The sequence below is a fragment of the Bos indicus x Bos taurus genome, chromosome 11 (genome assembly GCF_003369695.1).
Source record: "Bos indicus x Bos taurus breed Angus x Brahman F1 hybrid chromosome 11, Bos_hybrid_MaternalHap_v2.0, whole genome shotgun sequence".
Lineage (NCBI taxonomy): Eukaryota > Metazoa > Chordata > Mammalia > Artiodactyla > Bovidae > Bos > Bos indicus x Bos taurus.
This window is the reverse complement of record NC_040086.1, coordinates 67,809,836-67,832,122: the sequence shown is the minus strand read 5'-3', so window position 1 is coordinate 67,832,122 and position 22,287 is coordinate 67,809,836. Positions and strand designations below refer to the sequence as shown.

The following is a 22,287-nucleotide window of genomic DNA, read 5'->3' as shown; positions in this document are numbered from 1 at the left end:
CTTGGATTAGCAGATAAAAATTACTATATATAAAATAGATAAACAACAATATTCTACTGTAGAGCAGAGGGAACTATATTTGGTATCTTGTAATAACCTATAAAGGAAAAGAATCTGAAGAAGAATATATATACATGTACACATACACATAACTGAATCACTGCTGCATAGTGGAAAGTAACACAACATTGTAAATCAACTATATATTTTTAGATTAGAGCAAGTCAACCTTTTCTAAACTTAGTCACATTTGATAATATCTGGTTGCATCTTTTAATAGACTTTAACATAACTAAAAATTCTCTCCTTTCTTAAATATTTTTAAATGTTAAGGGTCTTGCCATGTGGCTTAGTGGTAAAGAATCCAACTACCAATGCATGAGAGGTGGGTTTGATCCCTGAGTAGGGAAGATTCCTTGGAGGAGGAAATGGCAACCCACTCCAGTATTCTTGCCAGGGAAATCCCATGGACAGAGGTGCCTGGTGGACTGCAGTCCATGGGGTTGCAAAGAGCCAGACACAACCGAGCAACTAAGCACACGCACACACTTTAAAATGTTATATACATATTTTCCTCTCTTGCTGCCTCCCCTGGAGCCTACTTAGAGTGTGTATCTGTTTTATCTTCTTACCACTGCTTTCTTTGGAACGTTATCCCACAACCCCATCAGTGATTCTCACAGGACTGTCAGACCAGGGACACTCCTTTCACTAACATATACCATAAGCTCTAACAACTGAGTGAGCAGTTCATTCAACTAGGACCAGTCAGCCTTACTCTCCTGGAAATTTTTTGACTGAGCAGACCATGAGGATGGCTAAAAGCACAGTAATTTTTAACCTTGGAGAATGTAAGCATCACCTGGGAAACCCGTTAAACTGCTTGGGTGTCACTCTCAGAAATTCTAAATCAGCCTATCTGAAGTAGGGGTTTAAGAATCAGCATTTTAATTTTATTTTTACTTTTTTTTTGGCTGTACTGGGTTTTGATTGCTTCACTTGGGCTTTCTCTAGTTGCAGTGAGTGGGAGTTATTCTCTAGTTGCAGGGCTCAGACTTCTCACTGCGGTGGCTTTTCTTGTTGCGAGAAGCACAGGATCTAGGGCATGCCAGCTCAGTAGTTGTGGCACACGGGCTTAGTTGCTCTACGGTATGTGGAATCTTCCCAGACCAGAGATGGAATCCATGTCCCCTGCATTGGTAGGCAGATTCTTGGACCAAGAAATCCAAGAATCGGCATTTTTAATGAAAACCTGATTTTCGAAAACTCTGCCTTAGAAATGAATCCATGACTCCCTTCTACTGAGATTTCCCAGAACTGCCTTGATTTCTAGAGCTGTTCAGCTCTCTTCAGTACAGTGAACTGCTAGCATTTTCCATGTCCTTTTTATCCCATTCTATATTGTCTCCTCTTTTCCTATGTAATTATTTAGTGTGTATCACTTGGAATTAAAAAATCCAATTGACACATTTTCTAAGCCTCAGTTTTCTCTACTCTAAAATGGGGAAAAGAAGAGAAGCAAAAGGCAAAGGAGAAAAGGAAAGATATATCCATCTGAATGCAGAGTTCCAAAGAACAGCAAGGAGAGATAAGAAAGCCTTCCTCAGTGATCAATGCAAAGAAATAGAGGAAAAGAATAGAATGGGAAAGACTAGAGATCTCTTCAAGAAAATTAGAGATACCAATGGAACATTTCTTGCAAAGATAGGCACCAATAAAGGACAGAAATGGTATGGACCTAACAGAAGCAGAAGATATTAAGAGGAGGTGGCAAAGAATACACAGAACTATACAAAAAAGATCTTCACAACCCAGATAACCATGATGGTGTGATCAATCACCTAGAGCCAAACATCCTGGAATGCAAAATCAAGTGGGCCTTAGGAAGCATCACTCTGAACAAAGCTAGCGGAGGTGATGGAATTCCAGTTGAGCTATTTCAAATCCTAAAAGATGATGCTGTGAAAGTGTTACACTCAATATGCCAGCAAATTTGGAAAACTTAGTAGTGGCCACAGGACTGGAAAAGGTCAGTTTTCATTCCAATCCCAAAGAAAGGCAATGCCAAAGAATGCTCAAACTACCACACGATTGCACTCATCTCACATGCTAGCTTCCCTTGTGGCTCAGCTGGTAAAGAATCTACCTGCGATGCGGGAGACCTGGGTTCGATCATCCCTGGGTTGGGAAGATCCCCTGGAGAAGGAAAAGGCTACCCACTCCAGTATTCTGGCCTAGAGGATTACATGAACTGCATAGTCCATGGGGTCCCAAAGAGTCGGACACGACTGAGTGACTTTCATTTTTTCTTCCACATGCTAGCAAAGTAATGCTCAAAATTCTCCAAGCCAGGCTTCAACAGTACGTGAACAGTGAACTTCCAGATGTTCAAGCTGGATTTAGAAAAGGCAGAGAAACCAGAGATCAACTTGCCAACATCTGTTGGGTCATCGAAAAAGCAAAAGAATTCCAGAAAAACATCTATTTCTGCTTTATTGACTATACCAAAGCCTTTGACTGTGTGGATCACAATGAACTGTGGAAAATTTTGAAAGAGATGGGAATACCAGATCACCTGACCTGCCTCTTGAGAAATTTGTATGCAGGTCAGGAAGCAACAGAACTGGACATGGAACAACAGACTGGTTCCAAATAGGGAAAGGAATACATCAAGGCCATATATTGTCACCCTGCTTATTTAACTCATATGCAGAGTACATCATGAGAAACGTTGGGCTGGAGGAAGCACAAGCTGGAATCGAGATTGCCAGGAGAAATATCAATCACCTCAGATATGCAGATGACACTACCCTTATGGCAGAAAGCGAAGAAGGACTAAAGAGCCTCTTGATGAAAGTGAAAGAGGAGAGTGAAAAAGTTGGCTTAAAGCTCAACATTCAGAAAACTAAGATCATGGGAAATAGATGGGGAAGCAGTGGAAACAGTGACAGCTTTTATTTTGGGGGGCTCCAAAATCATTGCAGATGGTGACTGCAGCCATGAAATTAAAAGACGCTTACTCTTTGGAAGGAAAGTTATGACCAACCTAGACAGCATATTAAAAATCAGAGACAAAACTTTGCCAACAAAAACCCCATGGACTATGCAGTTCATGTAATTCTCTAGGCTATGGTTTTTCCAGTGGTCATGTATGGATGTGAGAGTTGGACTATAAAGAAAGCTGAGTGCCGAAGAATTGATGCTTTTGAACTGTGGTGTTGGAGAATACTCTTGAGAGTCCCTTGGAGTGCAAGGAGATTCAACCAGCCCATCCTAAGGGAAATCAGCCCTGAATATTTATTGGAAAAACTGATGCTGAAGCTGAAACGCCAATACTTTGGCCACCTGATGCGAAGAACTGACTCATTGGAGAAGACCCTGATGCTGGGAAAGACTGAAGGCGGGAGGAGAAGGGGACAGTGGAGGATGGCATCATCGACTCAGTGGATGTGCGTTTGAGTAAACTCTGGGAGTTGCTGATGGACAGGGAGGCCTGGCATGTTGCAGTCCACGGGGTTGCAAAGAGTTGGACATGCTGAGCGACTGAATGGAACTGAAAATGGGGAAAATAATGTCTGCTTTCATTGTTATGTTGCAGCAAACAATACTCATAATATACTAAGCACTGCACCTGGAAGATAGAGAATTAACAAAATTTTAGTTATTATGAATCCTCACTATTGTTGGTTGGTAAGAAAACTATGATGTTTTCTTTGTTCAAATAATGCTTAAAAGATTTTCTTCCAGTGACTTACAAGCACAAGTTACACCACTGACTTGTGCCTAGAAGCGAAAATTGTTAAAAATATATTAATATTTGTATTAAATCCACTTCTGAGGACATGCAGTTCCTGAAAAGTATCACCAGGGGGATATGTGCTTTATTAATACTCAGGCAAGGGAAGGCAAAAAAATAGGGAGCTGAATCAGAAGTTGGTGCATCTGATGATGCTTGCGTGCTCAGTCGTGTCTGACTCTTTGCAACCCCATGGACTGTGGCATGCTTGGCTCCTCTGTCCGTGAAGATTCACCAGGCAAGAATACCGGAGTGGGTTGTCATTCCCTTTTCCAGAGCATCTTCCTGACCCAAGAATTGAACCTGGGTGTCCTACCTTGGCGGGTGGATTCTTTCTGAGCCACCTGGGAAGCCCTGCATCTGATGATAGTTCATGACATTTAATAACTGGAATAATCACTTACTGTCAGTGTGGAATACCTGAAATAATTGCAACTTTCAAATATATTGTAATTTTCAATTATTTAAAGCTTTCAATTTAGCAAACTCATTCGCCTCAAATTTCTTACCAGTTTTGTAAACTGTGAGTGATTATAAGGGCATGATGAGTTTATAAAATTAGGATATAGCATAAAGACCTAGAGAGCTTATATAAAAGATGAAATATCTTACTAAACCTTTATCACTGTTTACAGGAAGAAAATAAACCAGACAACAAATATTCTACAACTGTATAGTGCCTTTTCCCCAAAGAACTCAAAAGTACATTACAAAGACTAGTACTATCAGAAGCAAAACAGAAACTTTACACACAGGAAACAAAATTTGAAATTATCCACTTGTCATCTTTTGCAACATACCCCCTAAAGAAATGACTTCTATTAGCTTTTACAACTTGGATGTCAAATAGGAATAAATGTCAACCAGTATTTCTATTTTAATACTTGCTGATGTACTAAAGATTTTGTCTTATATAATTAAATTTAAATAGAGCTACTTTAGAAAAAAAGATTGACTATGGAAGTGAGTTTCCTACAAACTGGAATGCCAAACTTCTATGAACATATCTGCTAATTACTCATAATTAATCTTCCAGCAATTGACTCTCAACGCATATCATTGCACTCAACAATTTCCAAGCTAAGACATTTAAGACAGTTCAGTATAATTAGGTCTTTGCACCAAGTGAAGGAAAAAAGTTTATCAGTTACAGGTAATATCATTTTCACTATCTTTCAAATAGTTTCTTTAGAAAAAAAAAAGCAAGTGCCTTACCATGCAACAGATGATTTCGATTGCGAGAACAGAGAACAGTTAGAAATTTCACCTCATCTGTCCCCCATTTCTTCTCTCCAGCCTCATACAGGTCCTGAAGCCAAACAAAGCACGAGTTTAAAACACAACAGAGAAGGTGCCAGAACATCTGTAAATATTTCCAGAACTTCAAAGAGTGGGAGTTGGCTTATTTTCCTGGTGACGGGGGTAGAAGTGGTGTTGGCAGTGAGTGGAAATGACTCAGGATTTTTCCTTAGGTATAAGACTAATGGAACTCTACGATATCTCCCGGAGAGTCAGAGCAAACATGCAGACTTTGGTTTAAGACCCAAAAGGAATGCTCAGACTCAGGCTGTTCCATATGGTAGCCACTAACCACATGTGGCTATTTGAATTTTAATTAACTACAGAAAATTTAAAATTCAACCCCCCGGCCATACTAGCCACGTGTCAAGTGCTCAGTGGTCATGTGTGGCTAGTGGCTACCCATACTAGACACAGACAGTGTAGAACATTTTCAACATTAAAGAAAGTTCTACTGGACACCACCACTCTAGAATGACCCGTGATTTACTTCTCTCTAGTGGCACGTGGCTTCTCTCCCCACTGTTCATTTATAACCAGCAGCTGGCTTGTTAAATTTCTCAAAATACCCTTCACGGATACATTTTGTCGCTCCTTGGGCTTACCTCCATCTACTCAGCTGTTTCTTCACCTTCCTCTCTGCTGCCACATGATTAAAGAGTCAGTTCTCAGTTCAGTCAGTTCTCATAAAAAACCATGGAATTTTATCATTTTACAATTGATTTACAATGTTGTGTTAATTTCAGGTGTTTAGCAAAATGAATAAGTTATACATATATACACTCTTTTCTAGATTCTTTTTCCCATACAGAGGACTGTGGAATTTTAAAGCTGGGAGGGCACAAAAGGTCTATCTAATTCAGTGTTTTTCAAATTTGGTTCTCAGCAGGCTTGTGACTGCTTCAATCAATACAGTGGCAGTGACACTGATTTCTGAGGCTAGGTCATAAAAGTCAGGCAGCTTTGGTTCTCACGGAATGCTGGCTTTCTATGTGGTCCCTCTTGAAAGGCAGCCGTCATGCTCTGGGAAGCCCACGCCACCGGAAGAGGCCACAGGTAGGAGACCTTTTCGAAGCCTGAAGTGAGCCCCGGTTCATAGCCCAGACGCCAGACACAAGTGATGGAGACTCCTGCCCCCAGCCATTTGAGCCACCTCTAGCTGTTCAAGTCTTCCCAGCTAAGACCTCTGACATTTTAAGTTTGAGGTGGTTCATTATACAGCAATTGTAACTGGAACATGTGGCAAACATGGAACTTTCCATCTGTCACAGAATGATACTTTTGTAAAATACCAGAAAAACTAACTTGAAAAGGGTAAAGTTTTAGTTATGGGTAGAAAATGGTATCTTAATGGCACCCCACTCCAGTACTCTTGCCTGGAAAATCCCATGGATGGTGGAGCCTGGTGGGCTGCAGTCCATTGGGTCGCTAGAGTCGGACACGACTGAGCGACTTCACTTTCACTTTTCACTTTCATGCATTGGAGAAGGAAATGGCAACCCACTCCAGTGTTCTTGCCTGGAGAACCCCAGGGATGGGGGAGCCTGGTGGGCTGCCGTCTATGGGGTCGCACAGAGTCGGACACGACTGAAGTGACTTAGCAGTAGCAGTGAGGTTGGTCATTTTTTGGTGTATTTGCCATTTCTACTTTTCTTTTTTTTTTTTTTGAGTTGTCTGCTAATGTCCAATGTCTTTTTTTTTTTAAAAGAAATGGGGCATTCTTATTCAGAACAAATATGAGTAAGTTTCAATAACAGTATTGAAACTGTAGTTTACTTATATATTTTCATATTAAGCTTACTATACATAGGGTGAAATTTCTCCCCATTCTATCATTTGATTTTTAATTTTGTTTGTAGTATTGTTTGGTAAAACAATTCTTTCTTTTTAAAATTTAGCCAAACTACCAATCCTTTTCCTTTATGGTTTCTATCTTAAAAGAAAATGCATACAAAATCCTTTCCCAGTCCCACATTTAAAAAATAATATTTAACTATTTTATACTACTTTTATGGCTTACTTTATTTATGCTAAAAACTTCAATCTATTTGGAATTTATTATGCTGTCAGGTGAAAGTCAGGATCTAACTTTATTGTTTCCCAAATGGTTACCCAATTTTTCCAACTCCACTGAGTAACCTGTGCTTTCTTCACTGACTGGAAATGCATATATTCTGTATGTATTTCTGTATATTCTCACATAGGCTTGGTTCTGCTCTTAGACTTTCTAATTATCCCATTGACTTCTCCCTATCTTACACCAGGACCACGTACTTTAATTCATTTGTACATTTATTATACATTTAACTATATATGAGGGCAAGTCTGTCCATACCCTTCTTGTTGACATTCTAATCTCCACTGTCTTTCCTCTATAGTCCTCATCTTATGTGATTGTCTTCTTTTTCCTGAAAATTGGAGGTATTTTCAGCATTGCCTTCGACAACAATGACTGTTTTGTGCAATGTCAGTTCTGATCGGTGCCGCTTCTAGTAAACGTTTACTCTGTCTTTCCTTGTTTCCTTTTAGAATGTTTATTTATTTTTGGCTGCATCAGGTCTTAGTTGTGACACACGGGCTCTAGAGCACAAAGGTCAACAGTCGCAGTGCTCGGGCTTAGCTGCCCCTGGGCATGAGGGATTTTAGTTTCCCACCAGGGACTGAACCCGAGTCCCCTGCATTGGAAGGCAGATTCTTAACCACTGGACCACCAGGCAAGTCTCCTTTCCTTGTTTCTAAGAACACTTCCCCTCCACTCATCTAGCCTTCTCTTTATCCCTTCTTGTTTTCATGCGGCTCCATTTTCAGCTCTTTTATTTTCTCATTGCATCTTTTTTTTTTTTTTTTTTTAAGCTCTTGTTTAGTTAATTAAAATCTGTCATTCTCTTACATATGTCAGGATCCAGAGCGATCTGAAATCTGTCTCTTCCTTAAAGTGAGCCCCTGTTTGCCTCCCTTTGGGCCCCAGTTTCTTCACGGGCCATATAGTATTTGAGTTGAGATTAGTGGATATTCATGATCTTTGATCTTGAAATGATAAACAGTTTATCCAGACCTGGTTTTCTCCACAGAACACGGTGCAATGGATTCTTCTTTGAGCTCCTCACTTTTCATCTGGATGAATTTCAATCAGGAGGACTTGCTGCAAATCCAGTGGAGGCGGCTGAGACACAGCCCAAGTCTTCCCTGAGGAGTCTCCCCATTTGCAGGAAGCCACTCTGTCTATTTCCATTGGGGGCAGTGTGTGTGTGTGTGTGAACCTCTTTTCTGGGGAAGGAATAACTCCTGCATCCTTGGCCCAGCTTTTCTGCCCATCTGGCACGGTTTCCAGTTTTGATGCAGATTTCTCTCTAATTTTGTATTTCCTGGTTTGTTTTTCAAAGGGAATCAAATATGTGCCATATTCTAACAAAAGCTCTGAAGGGCATTTTCAATGTGCTTTTAGTACATTATGCATTTCTTTTTCAAGTAGGAATTCTGAACACTACCTGTTATTTCCTTGAGTGCAGTTTTCATCTCAAGAACTGATAAAATTGGACGTTTAGCTTCTCTATATTTAAAATTTTCTACCTTTGATAATAAATTACTACCTAATTTCACCTGTCCTGGTAAGTCTTTTCATCACAAACTCATTTACTTGCCCCAAAATCCAGTTCTGTAATACCCAAATGTCCCTTTGCTGATGTACCTTAAAGAACAAAGGCTGACCAGATTTTCCTCCTGTTTTATTTTGGAAGAAGAGTGGAAACCTTGGAGAGTGGTTCTTAAATTCCTTGTTTCATTGTAAGACTTGGAGGACACAGAAAAATGAGTTCTGGTCCTTCCAACTTCCCCCAGCCCATATTTGTTGTTAAGCACCTTTTCACCTGGTCACTTCCAAGGAGAACTATGCTCCTTGAAGAACTCCCAAGTATTTGTTGAACTGCATGGTTTGTTGTGTTTTTTAAAAATTACGTATAATTGACATATAACATTATGTTAGTTTCAGGTGTAGAACATAATAATTTTATATTTGTATACATTGTAAAATGACCCCCACAATGAGTCTAGTTACCATCTAGTACCATATATAATTACAAAGTATTTTTTCTTATGATAAGGACTCTTAAGATCTATTCTCTTTGGAACTTTCAAGTATGCAATATAGCATTATTGTTTTTTTAACACAATTTTATTTATTTACTTTTGGCAGCACCGTGCAGCATGCAGGATCTTGGCTCCCCGACCAGGGATCAAACTTGTGCCTGCTGCAGTGAAAGCAGAGTCTTAACCACTGGACCGCCAGGGAAGCCCCCAGTATTATTACCTGTAGTTGCCGTGCTGTACATTACACCCTCATAACTTCTTTATTTCATAACAGAGCCTGTACTTTTTGGCCTCCTTCACCCATTTTGCCCACCTCCACCCCTGCCTCTGGCAACCACCAGTCTGTTCTCTGTATCTATAAGCTTGATTTTTCCTTGGTTGTTGCTTAACTTCACATACAAGTGAGATTATATAGTATTTGTCTTTTTCTTTCTGGCTTATTTCAGGTAGCATATAGCTCTCTAGATCCATCCACATTTTTGCACATGGTAAGATTTCATTCTTTTTATGAGTAGAGAGCATTCTCCTACTGTACATATACACAATCATTTATTTCATTCATCTACTGAGGGGTTCTTAGATTGTTTCTATTTCTTGGCTATTGTAAATAATACTCCTATGAATAAGGTGGTACATATGTCTTTTTGAGTCAGTGTTTTCATTTTTGAGGGGCAGATAGAAGAAGTGAAATTGCTGGATCATGAAGTAGTTCTATTTTTATTTTGTTTGAGGAAACTCCATACTGTTTTCCATAGTGGCTGCACCAATTTACAGTCCCACCAACAGTGAACAAAGGTTGCCTTTTCTTCACATCCTTGCCAACACTTGCTGTTTGTTGTCTTTTTGATGACAGCCATTCTGACAGGAGTGAGGTGATATCTCATTGTGGTTTTGACTTGCATTTCCCTGATGACTAGTGATGTTGAGCATCATTTCATGTGTCTGTTGGACATCTGGATGTCTTTGGAAAAATGTCTATTCAGATCTTCTGCCCATTTTAAAACTGCATTGTTTGGTTACTTCTATTAAGTTGTACAGGTTCTTTTTATGTTTTAGATACTAACTTTTTATCAGATATATGATTTGCAAATATTTTCTCTCATTGAATAGGTAGCCTTTTCATTTTGTTGACGGTTTCTTTTGCTGTGCAGAAGCTTTTTAGTTTGATACAGTCCTACTTGTTTATTTTTACTTTTGTTGCTTTAGCTTTCAGCGTCAGATTAAAAAAATCATTGCTGAGACCCATGTAAGGCAGCTTATCACCTATGTTTTCTTCTAGGAACTTTACGGTTTCAGGTTTTACTTCGAAGTCATTAATTCATTTTGAGTGAATTGCTGTGTACGGAGTAAGGTAGTCAGTTCTGGTTCATTCTTTCGCTTAGGGCTATTCAGTTTTCCCAACAAAATTTATTGAAGAGACTACCTTTGCCTGTTGTATATTCTTGGCTCCTTTTTCATAAGTTAATTGACCATACATGTGTAGGTTTATTTCTCAGATTTCTTTTCTATTCCATTGATCTGTATGTCTGTTTTAATGCCAATACCATACTCTTTTGATTACTGTAGCTTTGTAATATGAATTGCATGGTTTTAAAAAATCATACAGATCTAGAGTCAAAGAGCCCAATTCCATCAGTTATGTAATCTTATACAAGTTATTTAAATCTGAGAATCAGTCTCCTAGTCTATAAAACAGAAGTAATATCTACTTTATGCTGTTGCTGCTGCTGCTAAGTCACCTCAGTCGTGTCCGACTCTGTGTGACCCCATAGACGGCAGCCCACCAGGCTGCCCCATCCCTGGGATTCTCCAGGCAAGACCACTGGAGTGGGTTGCCACTTCCTTCTCCAATGCATGAAAGTGAAAAGCGAAAGTGAAGCCGCTCAGTCGTGTCCAACTTAGTGGCCCCATGGACTGTAGCCTACCAGGCTCCTCCGTCCATGGAATTTTCCAGGCAAGAGTACTGGAGTGGGGTGCCATTGCCTTCTCCACCTACTTCATAGATTTATTATAAGGAAAAAAATGTAAAGTAGTTAGCACAATGCCTAGCACCTGGCAAGCCCACTAAAAAAGTGACAATGGATATAATGTTTCAGGAATAAATTGCTCACTAACTCTTCATTTAAATTCAGGATTCAGGATAAGAAAGCTGTGGTACATATAGACAATGGAATATTACTTAGCCATTAAAAAGAATTCATTTGAATCAGTTCTAATGAGGTGGATGAAACTGGAGCCTATTATACAGAATGAAGTCAGAAAGAAAAACACCAATATATATAAACAAACGCATATATGTGGAATTTAGAAAGATGGTAATGATGCCCCTATATGCAAGACAGCAAAAGAGACACAGATGTAAAGAACAGTCTTTTGGACTCTGTGAGAGAAGGCGAGGGTGGGATGATTTGAGAGAATAGCATTGAAACATGTATATTATCATATGTGAAACAGATCGCCAATCCAGGTTCGATGCATGAGACAGGGTGCTCAGGGCTGGTGCACTGGGATGACCCTGAGGGATGGGATGGGGAGGGAGGTGGGAGAGGGATTCAGGATGGGGAACACATGTACACCCATGGCTGATTCATGTCAATGTACAATATTGTAAAGTAATTAGCCACCAATTAAAATAAATAAATTAACTTAAAAAACTAAATTCAGGATTCACCTGGGCTATGGAGGTTCCTTCCAGCATGCCCCCAAATGTTCTCCTAGAGGTAGCTGAAATTCACATAAGCATCTGAGAGTTTCAATACCTTCTCCTTCCTCAAAGCTTCTGGATTGAAGTCAATTTCCTATATCTCCTTATGGGATGGGCCTCCCTGAGTCATCAGAACTCTTAGGACTCATATATTCCTTTCACTTCTAGTGAAAGCAAAAGGTTCTTTCCCATATAATCCTGAGTGATTCACTGTCGTTCAGTCATTAAATTGTGTCTGACTCTTTGCGACCCCATGAAGTGTAGCATGTCAGGCTCATCTCTTCTCTACTATCTCCTGGAGTTTGCTCAACTTGAGGTCCATTGAGTCAGTGATGTGATCTAACCATCTCATCCTCTGCCCCTCATCCTGAATGGGACAAATCTCTCTCAGAGGTCATACACTGATTAACAAAGTCTAGATCCAGATTGCCTAGGTTCAAATCCCGGTTCTGTCATTTATTATGTATGGGAACTTGAGCAAGATATTGACTTCTCTGAGCCTCAGTTTCCTTGTCCATAACATGGGAATAGCAATACTTAGTTCATAGGGTTATTGTAAGGATTCAATGACATACTTCATATAGTTTTGAACAGTGTTCAGCCCCTGGTAAGGACAAAACCAGGTCCTTACTAGGTTTTATTAGTTATTATTTTTAGTGTTATCTGGTCACAGTAAAAATACCATTAGTTGGTTTCAGGGCAGGCATCAGCGGGCTGGATACCAGGGAAGCAACTGCCTCTTAGAGTTTGGTTATTAGTTTTACCCATTTTACATAGGTTGTATTAAATGTTCTCTTTGGGGAAGTAAAAAGGTGAGGTCAACAAAGCATAGGCAGGTCCCTTTATCTCCTAGTGATTCAGAAGACACTCCGTGATTCTGTGGGGGCAGCCACACCATGGTCCCAATGTTAGAAAATCTGGAACCCAGGGATGCTTATATACTGATGTCCCAAGCCAGCCCCAAGCCCCAGGTATCTCTGCAAGAAACTTCTGCTATTAAAGGCACCTGTGGGAATCTTTTTTCATAACAAATTCCAGCCTGGCCAATATTCATTGAAATATAAGAAGATGTCCACCAACTTGGCCTGTCTTATTGTCAAAAGAGAAGAAAGAAGCTGCAGTTCTACTAACCTGGGCATCCTGTCTCATGAGAGCATCATCCAGATAATTGCTTTCATCCCTGCCTCCCTGAGGATGAGAAAAACAAACCACAGAGATTGAGAGAGGATCCAAGAAGATTTGGGTGCTCTGGTAAGATAGAATGTCTGGGAACCCAAGGACAGGGTAATTAGACAGAAGGGCCATGAGTGTAGCTTAGGGAGAAAGGGCAGATGTCTTCAAATGTGTTTGCGTTACTCCCATGGCTCTGATCTGATCAGAGGGCAAGCCTGGTATGGCTCCCTGATGCTGTGTGGGTGTCTCTGACAGCTGAAGGAGCAGGAGGACAAATATGGCCTGGTGAGAGCTCCTTCCAGGACCATACCCCTCTTTTTCCTCCTCTTCCTCCATTCCCATGTCTTCCCAGCCAGCTGACTTAAATTTCCCTAACTGGCAACTTTATGCTGATCAACTATGCCACATAGGCTGGGAAAAGAGGAGAATCAAGAGACTCTGGGGCCAACAGTAGGGGCCTGAGGAGCACCCGAAAGTGCCTTGTCCCTCACCAACACCAGGAGGGCAGGACTGAAGGATAGAGGAATGCCAAAGTGTGGCAAAATGGGCTACTTTTATCTGGTTTGTAACACTATTTCATCACTAGGCTATTCCAATATGCTACAATCTAGGCATGGCTCTGCAGTGATAAATCTGGGAGGAAAAGAAAAAATGGGTAGGAAGGAAGAAAAGCAGGCTGGTTGGGACTTCCCTGGTGGTCCACTGGTTAAGAATCTGCATTCCAAAGCAGGGGACTCAGGTTCAATCCCTGGTTGGGGAACTAACATCCCACATGCTGCGAAGCAACTAAGCCCAAGTGCCACAACTACTGAGCTTGTGTGCTCTAGGCCCCGTGCCACACCTAGGGAAGCCCGCACACTGCAACCAGAGAAAGACAGCATGCCACAACAAAGAGCTCCACACCACAAAGAAGACCCAGCACAGCCAAAATAAAAAAATAAAATAAAAGGAAGAGAAAAGCAGGCTGGCATTATTAAGTAAACATCAGAGACATAGCAAGGTGGGAGTTGGAGATGCTTTCCAGGCTTCTGCCTTGGTTGTTGGAAAAACAGAAACAACAGTAATAGAAAAAGATGAGGGAGGAAGAAGAGCTGGTTTGGAGGCAAAATGAGTTCAAGCATAGTTTAGGAGGGCTCAGTGGACAGAGGTGATGGCAGAATATCCACAAGGAAACAGGGAAAAGGCAGTGAGAAATGAGTCTCACACTCTGGAAGGAGGGCAGGCCTAAAGATAAAATTGTGAAGTTGTGTGAAATGCTTGTAAATCCATCTCTCTTTTCTGGCATCCCTGCCCCCACACTGGCCCAAACCTGCTTTCTTCACAATATCTTGAATACCAAGGTAACCTCCTGCCTGGGCTCCCATCCTCTGGTTCAATTCATCGGACACACTGCTATAACATTACTCTTCTAAGAAGTTCCAATCACATCACTCGACTGCTCCAAAACCTTCAGAGGCTCCCCACAGCTCTCCAGAAAAAAGCACAAACTCTCCCCAACATGGGACCCTGGTTCATTTTCTCACCTGGCTCCTAGAATTACTAGTCCAGTGGCTCAGCCAACTGTTCCCTGAACCCGCTCCGTGTTTCCTGATGCCTTGTCTTGTCCTCACTGTTCTTTCTGCCTGGAACGTACCCCCACACATCTGTGCCTCTTGAAATTCCAGCAACCCTCCTAGTCCTCTCTCAACCAGCACCTCGGCCATGAAGCCTTTTCTTTACTTTGGCAACCAAAATCTCTCCTTGAACCTTTCTTCTACTCTGTGCCTCTTTTTTGGCACATACTTTCATGCTTTTATTTTAGCAAGACATGGGCCTGCTAGATCCCCTTCTGACAATATAAATTCTTAAAGCCCAAGACTGCCTTTTAACCACATTCCTAACTTTCAATGCGCTGAGTAATGATTGTATGGCATATATTAAGTGCTTGTATGTATAAATGAGAAAAAATGGGGATGCATGACTAGCTAGAGTCTTTAAAGGAGAGAATATAAAACAACAGAAAGGCTTCAGAAAAACACAGGGAAAAATTCCCATTTGGGAGGTTGAAAGGTTGAGAAAGGCTGGAAGAGCGGGTAGAGAGTGAACGTCTCAATAAACCACCCCCCCCACCCCCATCAAAGGTGGGAGCGACTCACAGCAGACAGAGACACCAGCACGCGCTGGAACATGAATGACGTGTCAGAGCGAATATCATCTTCAAGGCTCCGCCCATATTCTAGCAAGAGAGTCAAATTAGTGACATCAGAGTGAAGATCTCTGCCCAACACCAGGTCACACCCCAGAGTCTTCTGTCCTCTCCTGGACCAGCCTGATTACTGAAGCAGCTCATCTTCAGCCCATACAGAGCTGATGAAAAACTAAGGTCTTGGTAAAATGGTCAAGAGAAGTGGATGATTAGAGCAGAAGATAAATGATTAGAGCAGAAACAACATGCCCTTGTTGCTTACATTGGGGGTTGAAAAGGCGGGGCTGCAATCCCCTCTCGTGGTTCCTACTGTCTAGGGATCTGTCCTGATCCCTAGGACAGAGGGATCACAGAGCAGAACTTCTGAACCTGTGTCTGGGGACAAGCAGCGGGCTGTCCACAGGGAGAAGACCACAGGCAGTCAGCGCTAGAACCAGACTCCCAGGTTTCGAATCTCCCACTCTGAACACCTACCAAAAAACTCTTATTGTTTTGTTTTCTTTCTACTGAACTGTACGTTTATTACGGAAAACTTAGGAAAAACTGAATGAGTTAAATGAAGTGGCAGGGGCGGGGGGGGGCATGGGGAGGCGGTGAACAAAACCTCATTTAATCACTCAGAAATAATCACTGATAACATTTTGGTGAATATCCTTCCTCATTTTCCCCACATCACATATTATTTTTGTTTCTTTAGAAGTGGGATCACAGCATCTCATTTTATGATTTGTCTTTTTCCCTTATCCGTATACCATACCGCTCATTGTAATTTAATAACATCCTCCGATATACATTTTGATAATTATGTTGTATGGATGTGCCAAATTTTGTTTAGCCACTCTGCTGGACATTTTAAGCTAATATAGATGACACTGTGGGACCTGAACCTTTGGACATGTTTTATTATATTCTTAGGTCAAAAAGGCATGCCTCTTTCAAAGGCTCCTCTGGAGATTTTTAAGAGGGGAGTCTTGCCACTGGAGGTGGCTGTGGGACCTACAGCCTAGTCTGAAGGTAAGAAATTGAGGAGACTGCTCCTCCAGGGCACTCCCTGGAAAGCTAAGATTCAGTGGTGCCACCACATTTGAATAAACACCTTTGATTTCTGCTTGATACTAAAGAACAGCTTTTCAGCTTTCAGGGTAGTAAACACTTCACTGGATAGCCTAAGAAGAGAGGCAGGTACACCTGAGAAGTCTCGAAAAGCCAACAGTCATTTGGATCAACAGGGATCTGCCTGACAGAGGAGCTTGTAGCTGAGGCTCCCTCGTGGTCAGTGTTTCAGTGGGTAAACTCCCACTCCAGTCTACTTCTCAGAGGACAGGGCCTCCACCAAGGCCCCGGAAGATGCTACATACGCAGCTGGTAGGTCTGGTTTATGCGCCGGATCTCCTCGGGTGTCCGGGAGGCCAGGATCTCAATCAAGCAGCCTTCATCTGTGCCAGCTCCCTAAATGTAAAAGCCAGAGGAGAGGGTGTTATGAATCAGGTTACCAAGTTGAGTCCCAGACACAGGAGGAATATAACCAGAAATCTGCAGAGAATAAAGACAACTCACCTAGTTCCAGGAATAGGATTTGCTCATTTTTAACTTTCCTATCCAGATTCCAACATGTTTATTAGTCATAACAAACATTTCATGAGCTGTTTTTGGGTGTTGGTTAGGAACCCCCTCTGGGGGTTTTGTCTTGCCTTGGTCTCCCCTGTACTTTTCCTTTGAAGGGCAGAATCTTCTTCTGGCAAAGGCTGTTATCTCTGTTTCCCAGTGACTAGCCCAGAACCTTCCATGAGCCTGAGTATTCATTGATGTGAGGGAGGAGGGCAGTCATAACTGAATTTTGTACTTGGTTGCTAAAAATCGGCAGAGCCTGGCGTAGGGCACAGTAGCTCTAGCATCTTGGGAGGCTGAGAACTCTTGGCAGGTTCTGAGCTGACAGCAGCCCAAGAGGCGCTCACGGTGTCAGTCAAAAGTTCCATATCTCAAAAAAGGAGCTGATATGGCAAGAAATTGTCTGGAGTTACACAACAACCACAAGTATAATCACTCCCCAGAGGGCCACAGGGAAGAAAGAATTTCTTAACTTTTGGGGAAACAACTTTGAAGTTACAGTTGCTAGACTGTAATGTCCTGTTTTCAAGTTGTCTTAAATGAAGGAAAATCCTTCCCCTACACCCTCCTCCTCCACATTCTCAGGCCTCTATCATGGCTTTTTGAGAAAGCCCGGAGGCAGTCCGCCTTTGCACCCCCAGCCCCAAGAGCAGGAGGAGAGGAGCACGAACCTTCATGGCCTTTCGCAGCTCCTGCACATCGTACAGCACCGTGGGTGTCATCATCCCCAGGATCACCTGCTCGAAGTTGCCACTCAGTTCTGACTTCAAGTCGTCCATCAGGTCCTGGGACACAAAGAAGTGCTCCGCTTAGCTGCTCCAGTAACAGAAACCAGCTGCCCTCGGTGATGTCCAGGGATGCCTGAGGTCTCCAAGACCCTCTCAGGGGACTCATGTCCTCGAAACCATCTTCATAAAAACACTAAGATGCTCGGATCTGACATTACACCCTCATCCCCTCACAGCTGTCCAGTGGAGCTTTCCAAAGCCTGCTCAACACGTCTACAGATCCACAGTTATGTGAAAAGGCTATGAAAATACTCCTCCCCTTCCCAACTACCTATTTGTACAAGACCAGGTTTTCTTCATACTGTAACCAACACCAGGTATCGCAACAAGGTGAATGCAGAAGCACATATGAGAATCCAGCTGTCTTGCGTTAAGCAGACACCAGCAGAGACATTACTTTGCCAACAAAGGTCCGTCTAGTCAAGGCTATGGTTTTTCCAGTGGTCATGTATGGATGTGAGAGTTGGACTATAAAGAAAGCTGAGTGCTGAAGAATTGATGCTTTTGAACTGTGGTGTTGGAGAAGACTCTTGAGAGTCCCTTGGACTGCAAGGAGATCCAACCAGTCCATCCTAAAGGAGATCAGTCCTGGGTGTTCATTGGAAGGACTGATGCTAAAGCTGAAACTCCAATATTTTGGCCACCTCATGAGAAGGGCTGACTCATTGGAAAAGACCCTGATGCTGGGAGGGATTGGGAGCAGGAGGAGAAGGAGATGACAGAGGACGAGATGGCTGGATGGCATCACCGACTCAATGGACATGAGTTTGGGTGAACTCTGGGAGTTGGTGATGGACAGGGAGGCCTGGCGTGCTGCGATTCATGGGGTTGCAATGAGTCAGACACGACTGAGCGACTGAACTGAACTGAACTGAAAGAGATTTGAAAATGTAAAACAACGCCAATCATCTCACTACTACTTTTTTTGTTTTGGAATATAAAGCTATTTTTCCTGAAATTGTTATTTTTGCTAGCATGCAATGAGTTTTAATTGTTTTTAAAATAAGTTAACAGATGTTTATTTTTAAATATCCTCAGTGTTAATTTCTAATATGGTCAATATTAATAGATGTAACCAGCAAAAACAAAAAAGTCTTCAATAATTTAAGAAGGCAAAGGGGTCCCGAGATCAGTGTGTTTGCTCACTTATGAACACACCCTGAATATATTTCCAAGTCAGTATTTACCTACAATATTTTTAACAGCTACAGAGATTTCTATATGTGGACGTAATACAATTTCTTTAATCAATACCCTGTTTCTATTTTTCTACTATTCTTCTAAATAGGCATTTAGTTGCATTCTTATAATCATTCATGATTAATTCTTAAGGCTCAATTGTTAAAAAGAAACGTAATAATTACTTGGACAAAGGACCAAATTCTAAACACATTTATAGTCACATTTCCTCCTACATGTCAGGGAGTTTAAGAACCTGTTTAAGATCAACTAACTAGTAAGGAGGTGATTTGCTTTCAAGTTCAGATCGCAGATTCTCACAAACTTGAGTCCACAAACACTATATTTTAATCTATTGTACCTATTTTTATGTTAATCCACATGTATCAAACAAATGAATGAACAAATAAATTAGCATTCAGTCAATCTGTTAGGGTTGCTCACCTTAACAAACTGCTGTCAGATCAGCTTAGTTCTAAAGCTGAATAAATCAACCCCAAATACATGGCGACACTTTAGCTCACGCACCACATGCATGTTCACTAAATTTCTTTGGGGATGGAGAAGACTTTAAAATGCCCAGAAGATAGTCCAAGCAACCTTATGGGAAGGATCTTGTCCTCCGCTGGAGCCCAGCCAAGGTTGGCATGTAGATGCTCCCCAGAAGAGCTAAGCCAGGCCTGTCCTGCCCAGCAGCTTAATGCCTATCTTTGGGAAACAGCCTCATCTGACTAGCTTTTATAAATTATCCAGGAACAGAAATACTTATCACATAGTTAACAGCACTCTGAGACCTGGAGGCACCCACTGATAACGTTTACTCAATAAAAAGATTCTCTAATCACACAGATAGGCTTTCAGTGATATAAGACCGGGTGAATGACTCTGGTAAGTGAGCTGTTGGAAATGAAACTGAGACAGGGTTCCTCAGGGAAACATGGTGAGTGAACCACCTCTGAATGCACAAGCCAATAAAATACACACATACACACACACACACACACACACACACACACACAGAGAACCCCATTCTATAACTGGCGGGGGTGACCCTCACTGAGGATCGTTCAAAGGAATGAATATATACCACAAATGGGTTTACGTAGAAGAGTCAGAATAGACCCTAAATCCTAGGAGAGCCTATTTAGAACAAACTGGATTTAATATTTTAATCGGTTTGGAGGAAATTTGTTCACAAGTGGCCAAAGGAAGCCACCAGCTTGAGGGAAGGAACATGGGAAGCAGAGCCCTGCCTGGTGCTTCAGAGCCGGGTAGGGGCAGTGAGTCCATCCCACAACTAGGTCCCTGCAAGAAATTGTGTGGGAAGAAACTGAACTTAGCCTGAGCTTTGTGAATCAAGAGCTCCGTGAAATCACTTCTGGCTTTGGACAGTGGAGGAACTCTAGGACGTGCTGAAGCTGTTTGTTTGTTTTCAAGAATATCTTTAAAAAAGGCAAAAGATCCATCTTTTAAGAACAAATGTCTGGGCTTCCCCAGTGGCTTGGTGGTATAGAATCTGCCTGCCACTGCAGGAGACATGGTTTCTATCCCTGGTCCAGGAAGATCCCACACACTGAGCAGCAACTAAGCCCATGTGCCACAACTATTGAGCCTGTGTTCTAGAGCCCCAGAACCATAACTCCTGAAGCCTGGGTGCTCTAGAGCCTGTGCTCCAAAATAGGAAAAGCCACAGCAGTGAGAAGCACAACTAGAGAAAAGCCCTCCTTGCCGCAACTAGAGAAAAGCCCACACAGCAATGATGACCCAACACAGCCAAAGACAGCAATAAAAAATTAAGTTTTAAAAACCCAAAACAAAGGGCCACTGCTTCAGGAACCAAGTAGGAAGGGGTCCCTGCTTCCCTGTTGCCTGACAGATCCCTCGTCAAGGCGGACAGCACAGGCCTACCCTGCCGATGGTGGTCTTGTAGGCTGTCCGGATTTCCTGGCGCTGGGCTGTGCTGCGATAGGCCAGGACGTTGATGATGGCATCTTCATCTGTGCCTGGTGGAGAGGAGACAGGGAGGGAATGCGATTTGAGCGAGGAATGAGAATGTGGGTTCCTCTGAGGACACTGGCATAACCCTAACACATACACAGAGCTTTCTAAGAAAAGAAGTTCTTATTCGGAGTGTTTGTCTATTTTGAAGGGATACAGACACTAGATTTAGTTATATGTTGCTGTTGCTTAGTTGCAAAGTCATGTCCAGCTCTTTCGCGACCTTATGGACTGTAGCCTGCCAGGCTACTCTGTCCATGGAATTTTCAAGGCAAGAATACTGGAGTGGGTTGCCATTTCCTCCTCCAGGGGATTTTTTGACCCAGGGATCAATCCCTTGTCTCTTGCATTTCCTGCACTGGCAGGTGGATTCTTAACCACCGAGGCAACAGGGAAGCCCCACTAGTTATTTACCACTAGACAAAAGAGTTGAGGTCTCTGAGCTTTAGTTTCCTTATCTATAAACGTGCATGATCACAGTACTTTCCTACCAGGGCTGCTGCAAGTGTTAAATAAAACAAACCAGTGCATTACTTAGCACAATGCCCAGTGCTTGCTAACAGTCAGTATGTGTTGACCAGGATCACGCGTTTCCCCTTCTCTGGAATTCTCAGAGTCTTTGGATCACCCATATTTATCATCCATGTTCTTACCTTTCGCTCCTCACTTTTATCTCTTTATTATCTTCTCTGAGTTTTGAAACAGTTCAAATTCATTTTCAAAATTCACCATTTGGCACTTCATAGGGTTTAAATTGGCAGCTGATATTATCTACTCCTTTTTAAGATCTATAATTGTGTTTTTCTTTTCCAAGCTCTCTTTTCTGATCTCTGATTAGAACATTTTTAAACTTTATTAAAAGTTTTCATTTGAGTGATTCTTATGGTAGACTACTTCTTATCTTTTGGAAATGTTTACAATAAATAAAAATAGACTTTTGTGCTCTATTTTCCTGGGGAAAAAAAAAAAGTCATTTGAACTTTTTGTTGTTGCAAATGTCACGGTGTGTGTGTATGTGCTCAGTTGTTCAGTCATGTCCGACTCTTTGCGGCCCCATGGACTGTAGCCTGTCAGGGTCCTTTGTCCATGGAATTTTCCAGGCAAGAATACTGGAGTGGATTGCCATTTCCTCCTCCAGGAAATCTTCCCGACCCAGGGATGAAACCCTCGTCTCTTGCATCTCCTGCATTGACAGGCAAATTCTTTACCACTGGGCCACCTGGGAAGCCCTGTGCAAATGTTATAGAAACCAACTCATTTTCCTTTTTTTTTTACACATATATACATTTCAAAAATTATTCTTTTCCATTATGGTTTATCACAGGACATTCAGCATAGTTCTCTGTGTTATACATTAGGGCCTTGTTGTTTATCTGCTCTAAATTGCAATACTTTTTTGCATCTACCGACCCCAAACTCCCAATCCATCTCTCCCTGCCTCCTCCTTGGCAACCACAAGTCTGTTCTCTAT

At 41.9% G+C, this 22,287-nt stretch overlaps 1 protein-coding gene across 1 annotated transcript in view; it reads right to left on the bottom strand.

The window, feature by feature from the left end:
• Positions 1 to 22,287, bottom strand: part of ANXA4 (annexin A4) — a 74,848-nt gene that overhangs the window by 7,208 nt on the left and 45,353 nt on the right. Inside the window, exons 4-9 of the mRNA XM_027555705.1 lie at positions 20,727 to 20,821; positions 17,523 to 17,636; positions 16,602 to 16,692; positions 15,194 to 15,273; positions 13,017 to 13,073; positions 5,012 to 5,105 (exon numbers count right to left, since the gene is read on the bottom strand). Of these exons, the coding sequence (XP_027411506.1) occupies positions 5,012 to 5,105; positions 13,017 to 13,073; positions 15,194 to 15,273; positions 16,602 to 16,692; positions 17,523 to 17,636; positions 20,727 to 20,821 (531 nt within the window). The remainder of the gene's footprint in view (positions 1 to 5,011; positions 5,106 to 13,016; positions 13,074 to 15,193; positions 15,274 to 16,601; positions 16,693 to 17,522; positions 17,637 to 20,726; positions 20,822 to 22,287) is intronic.